Consider the following 5,631-nt stretch of genomic DNA (forward strand, 5'->3'; position numbering starts at 1 on the left):
ATGGGAGTCAGCATACTTGCCATCATTTCAAGTGCGTATGATAAACCCAGGGGAAAGTTCAGTTGCTCGTGGGGGAATATTCCTATTTATTTATTTGTTTGTTTGTTTGTTTGTTTGTTTGTTGTCTCTGGATTTACACTCACTGCTATATTTCAAACTGTTATTTTCTTCCAACTTTCCTAAGGCCCTAAAAAGTTCAACCTGATTTTACCTGATAATTTTCTCATCCTCAAATGTGATTTCACGTGTTTATGTAATTTTTGTATGGAAATAAAATCCATAAAAAGTAAAAGAATGTGATGCCTTCAATTCTTTGAGCAAACCATATCCATTTATTTATTTATATTTTGATTTAACTTTCCAATTCCATTATTAGATAATATTGATATACAGGTTTCATTTAATTCTTTTTGGTTCCCATCCACGCGATCTGTGACGCACTCTCGGCCATCCACGCTTTCATCACATGTGTGCTTTAGCCCATCCATGTGTGCCAAGAAACCTGAGGCGGTGGGTTGGGGTAGTCATGTGAGGCGATGTGACTCGGCCTTTGTGGATAATCCTTGCCTTTGATTGTTAAAAAAAAAAAAAAAAAAACGGCCCAGTTTGAGTGCAGTGCTTCATATGACCCTTTTTTATTTCACCCAAGTTATGTCTCTTTGGAAGAAACGCTATTCAAAAGCCTCTTAGTAATTTTCAACTTAAACTAACCTTCATGCTAAGAGTTCACTTGCAGTACATATTAAAAGGGAATTTAAAGAGCATTGTAGCTTTAAGCTACTTTGTAAATAATATGTACAATAGTAAAAACATCTTTTCCATGAGCATTTTCTATTTTCTAAAACGAAATGTGCTTACACTGTACACTTGAATGAAACTCACTGAAACCTTTTGGCCTTAAAGGGAAATCAGAAGTAGTGACTGAGTCTCGTCTTTTGCTAAAGTCAAAGTAACAGTTACGAAATGTAGTATAAAAGGAAAAGGTAAAAGGAGTAGAATGTTAACATTTCATTTTTCAGAGAAACAAGTGCACGCACATTGCTTTGAAACAGACTTGTGACTTTTGCTTCCTTTCACTGCCATAAAAAAAAAATGGAATTTGAGGGAGTACGTTATTGGTATGTGTGATCGAGTCACGCGGGCTGGGGCACCAAAAATCCGGGTAGTCATGTGCTAATCTGCCGCAGTTTAAAATCGCTTCACTTGTTTGGGGGGCTGGCAAAGAGGATCTCGGGAGCAGCCGGGCGCCACTCAATCGGACGCAATGTGGCGGTGCTGCTGTTTCTTGGTCGCGCTGGGCTCGCTTCTGGTGGGCGCCCAATTCCCCAGAGAGTGCGTGACCCCCGAGGGACTCCGGAGCGGCCAGTGCTGCCCGTCCCCGCCTGGCCTCGATGCCGACCCGTGCGGCTTCGCAGCGGGCCGCGGCCAGTGCGTGTCCGTCGCGGCGGACGCGCGCCCCCACGGCCCTCAGTACCCGCACGACGGGCGGGACGACCGCGAGCGTTGGCCGGTCCGCTTCTTCACCCAGGCGTGCCGCTGTAACGGTAATTTCAGCGGCTACAACTGCGGACGATGCAGACACGGCTGGACCGGGGTCAACTGTGACCTGAGAGCGTCTGTGGGTGAGTGGACACAACATTAGGTACACTGCCCGATCCATTTCCATGGAGAATCAAGTGCAGCATTCCCTCATTTTTCACGGGTTATACGTTCCCTGTTGTCGATGATTATCATTGTTGAATCTTGATGATTATGCATTTTGGAATATAAATACACATTTGAATTTGATACATTTTATACATGTTAATGCAAAAGCAACTATGCTGAACTGAGAGAAGTGCAACATTTAATCAGGCCATAGCTTTGTCTAATCTCAATAAATGATTTGCCATCATCTTGTGGCGTATATAAGCAATTGCAAATGTTTTGCCAATAGCTATCAAGAAATGTTAAAAAGTCACGCACCTCCTTCAACATGACACAGATTTGAATGTGCCCCCCCCCAAAGAGGAGAAATTATGTACAAAAAGGTTCAGTTCCTTAAAGAGAATCGTTGATTTAACTAACTTTGTCCCGGCTAATCCTCCAGTGAGAAGAAACGTGATGCAGCTCAGTGGCGCAGAGAAGCGAGCCTTTGTCAATGCGCTGGACCAGGCCAAGCGCACTGTACACCCAGACCTGGTGATCGCCACCCGGCGCTACGCCGAGATCCTCGACCCCGACAGCAACAGCACACGCTTTGAGAACATCACCATCTACAACTACTTTGTGTGGAGCCATTACTACTCCGTCGGCAAGACCTTCCTGGGCGCTGGTCAGCCCAGTTTCGGAGGGGTGGATTTCTCCCATGAGGGTCCGGGGTTTGTCACTTGGCATCGCTACCACCTGCTCCAACTGGAGCGAGATATGCAAGTAAGCCAAGCGGCCACATTAGCATGTGGTGGTTTCACTTTGAAGGAGTTTGTTTTGGAAAATGAGTTTTACCACCCTGGGAAATCTGAATTAGGGAAGCAAATTTCATGGTTTGGTCATCAAAATAAATTAGACTCAGTGGTTTCTAATAAGATGCTTTCTCAAGGATTTCTCAAGGCTTGAAAAACTCCTCCGTAACTGCTTTTTTTTTAAGGTGATAAGGCAAATAGTTGAGGATTTTGGGGTGACCTTGGCCCTTTATCCCACTAGACTAGACCCGCCCCTGCACTGAAAAGCAACAAATTCCATCTTTACGTTAAGAATCAAAACAAGAGCAAACTGTATTAAGGTGGCCATTTTTAAAACAGTTTTTTTAAGGATTATTAATATCCATAAATCAGAGTGTGCAAGTGGAAGGAACCATTTTTGCTGATAAAATTAATTATTCATGATTGTATTTTGAAGCAAAATTGTGTAATCATTTTAGTCGTAAATATTTCTAATTTGTATCATTGCATATCTGGAAAATATCTGCATTTCTATTTTATGTTTTAAAAATACACCTCCATTCTGGTGCAAACTAACCAGGACATGCTGCAAGAGCCTACGTTCGCCCTGCCCTACTGGAACTTTGCCATCGGTGGCAGCACGTGCGACATCTGCACGGACGACCTGATGGGAGCCCGCAGCAGCTTTGACGCCGACTCGCTCAGCTCCAACTCCATCTTCTCCCAGTGGAGGGTCATCTGCGAGAGCGTGGCCGACTACGACACGCTGGGAACCATCTGCAACAGTAAGGCCGCTGGTCCTCGCCGACCTCACCGTGAGGTTGTCTGCTCTAACGCGTTTCCTTGCAGACACCGAGACGTCTCCGATAAGAAGGAACCCGGCAGGCAACGTCAACAGGCCGATGGTCCAGCGTCTCCCAGAACCTCAGGATGTGGCCGACTGTCTGCAAGTCAGCACTTTTGATACGGCGCCGTTCTATTCCACCTCCTCAGAAAGCTTTAGAAACACCATTGAAGGTGAGCCTGCTGGCGGGATTTAAATGAGTTTTAAATTATTTGTGGCGCAGAGGTCAAGGGAGCACCCATGACATTCTTTGAATGTAGCGAAAGACATCAATGACTTTGTTCAGCCCACATAGGAGGTTGTGGCGCCACCTTATGGCAGAGATATGAACATATGAGGCCTTTCCCCCTCATCAATTTTCGTCTAGCTTCTGATTGGTTAGAATTAAAAACCAACACTGCCTTTAGCATTATTTTTATTCGCTTTAATACATTTTTGAAAAAACAAAAAAACTGTCAATACGTGTGACCACAAGAACTAAAATGGTTAGGGTTTCAATGCAGACTGTGTTTTATGGCGTCTAGGCTATAGCGCCCCCCAGGGGAACTACGACCCCGCAGTCAGGAGTCTCCATAACCTTGCCCACCTGTTCCTCAACGGCACCGGGGGCCAAACCCACCTTTCACCCAACGACCCCATCTTCGTTTTGCTCCACACCTACACCGATGCCATCTTCGATGAGTGGCTGCGGAGACACACCCCAGGTGAGTTTCGGCAACAGTAAATGCTTCGTTAGCACTCCCTCATCAGAACTGAGGGCGACGTTGGACTTTCTTGGCAGAGTCAGCTGTGTATCCTGACCAAAATGCCCCGATTGGTCACAACCGGGGTTACAACATGGTTCCATTTTGGCCACCTGTGACCAACGCTGAAATGTTTCTGACCGCCCCCGAAAACCTCGGGTACTCTTACGAAGCCCAATGGCCAGGTATGCAATCGTTTACCAGTTCAGGAGATCACTTTATACTTTTATGAATTCATCTTTTTTTTCCCTCAAGGTCAACCTTTCACACTGACTGAAATGATCACAATGGGCATCATCGTCGCCCTGGTGGTCGTCGGTGCCGTCTTCGTGGCCACCACCTGCGCTGTGCGCGCCAGGTCCCGCAAGATGGAGGGATTCCAGCCGCTGCTCGGGGATCAGTACCAACGATACGACGACGTCAAAAGCCAGTCGGTTGTCTGAGCTCACCCGCGTGCCTCTATTGTAATCTTATTTTAGCTTTAAAACCACCACTCAATTCAGAATGCAGCAGGCTCATTAGGCCTTTGCAGAACCAAAGTTCCAACATAATGTCATTCCCATGAAACTATATTCAAGATTACTGTTATCTTAGAATAACAAGACAAGTAAAAATAAAAAAAGAGCCCTCCAAATAATTTCTTGAGTAATGTATTCTTTAAAACAAACTACTCAAGTAATGAGTACCTGGTAACGTATTTAATTTTTCTCATTCAAGCAAGTAGACAAAAATAGCAAAAGGAATGTGCAAAGGTTTAGATAATTACTTGAATAAATATTTATATAATCACCGAAATTAAGGCAATTAAATATTTATATAATAACCAAAAGTAAGGCAACATTTGTCATGTTAGGTGATAAACCAGCAATTTTTTAAAAGCATTTTAGCTAAGTCGAAATGAATTGAATGCGTAGATAGTTTTTTTTAATAACAAACATATATGCAGATTTAATTTTGTGTGGCAAACTGGCGACAAACCTATCAAACCTTGGTAATGGCGCTTTTCAGCCCGCAGGGGCCGCCATAGCCCCGCAAGTACAACTTATAAAGACCAACATAAGAAGGAGATGCGTTCAATGACCCTGATAAATGCAAACAAAATTATTGTGGGGTGTTTTTGTATGTTTTTATAGCTCTGGAATTCCCCCTAAAATGTTTTTTATCCCTCTCTCTTGCTGACTAAATTACATATCAAATACAACAAATAAAATGTGTTTTAAGAAGTTTTTGGTGGCAAGAATTTGTCTTCTTTGTATTTCTTTCTTATTATTTTTTTATTAATGACTTAAATAGCAGTAATTAAGTTCGGCCGCTCAGCATACATGCAACCGTGTAATTAAAACCGTTTAAAATCATTATTTAATGTGTGTAGTGTCACAGTGGATTGCAATAACATGAAATATACTTATTAGGAGTCTCATGAGTGGTTAGCTGAGCGAATCAAATTTGACGTGGTCTATTAACTTTTTCTTAAAAAAAAAAGTGAAATTAAATGTTCCATTCCAAAATGATTGTAATGGGAAATTTCCACGCCTGACTTGAACTGAACACGGAAGTGTCGATTGTTTTGGTTAACGATGTGTGACGTCACACAACACGGTTCACCTGTCCGGTGTCGGATTTC

At 43.4% G+C, this 5,631-nt stretch overlaps 1 protein-coding gene across 1 annotated transcript; it reads left to right on the top strand.

Moving 5' to 3' along the window:
• Positions 1-1,129: 1,129 nt before the first annotated feature.
• On the top strand, positions 1,130-5,244 carry LOC119128493 (5,6-dihydroxyindole-2-carboxylic acid oxidase-like). Its single transcript, XM_037260958.1, has 7 exons — positions 1,130-1,622; positions 2,090-2,412; positions 3,001-3,205; positions 3,270-3,437; positions 3,789-3,968; positions 4,046-4,192; positions 4,263-5,244. Exons 1-7 carry the CDS (start codon positions 1,265-1,267, stop codon positions 4,448-4,450), a joined length of 1,569 nt encoding a protein of 522 aa, XP_037116853.1. The 5' UTR covers positions 1,130-1,264; the 3' UTR covers positions 4,451-5,244.
• The last annotated feature ends 387 nt before the right edge of the window (positions 5,245-5,631 follow it).

Source organism: Syngnathus acus, chromosome 10, assembly GCF_901709675.1.
Source record: "Syngnathus acus chromosome 10, fSynAcu1.2, whole genome shotgun sequence".
NCBI classification, from domain to species: domain Eukaryota; kingdom Metazoa; phylum Chordata; class Actinopteri; order Syngnathiformes; family Syngnathidae; genus Syngnathus; species Syngnathus acus.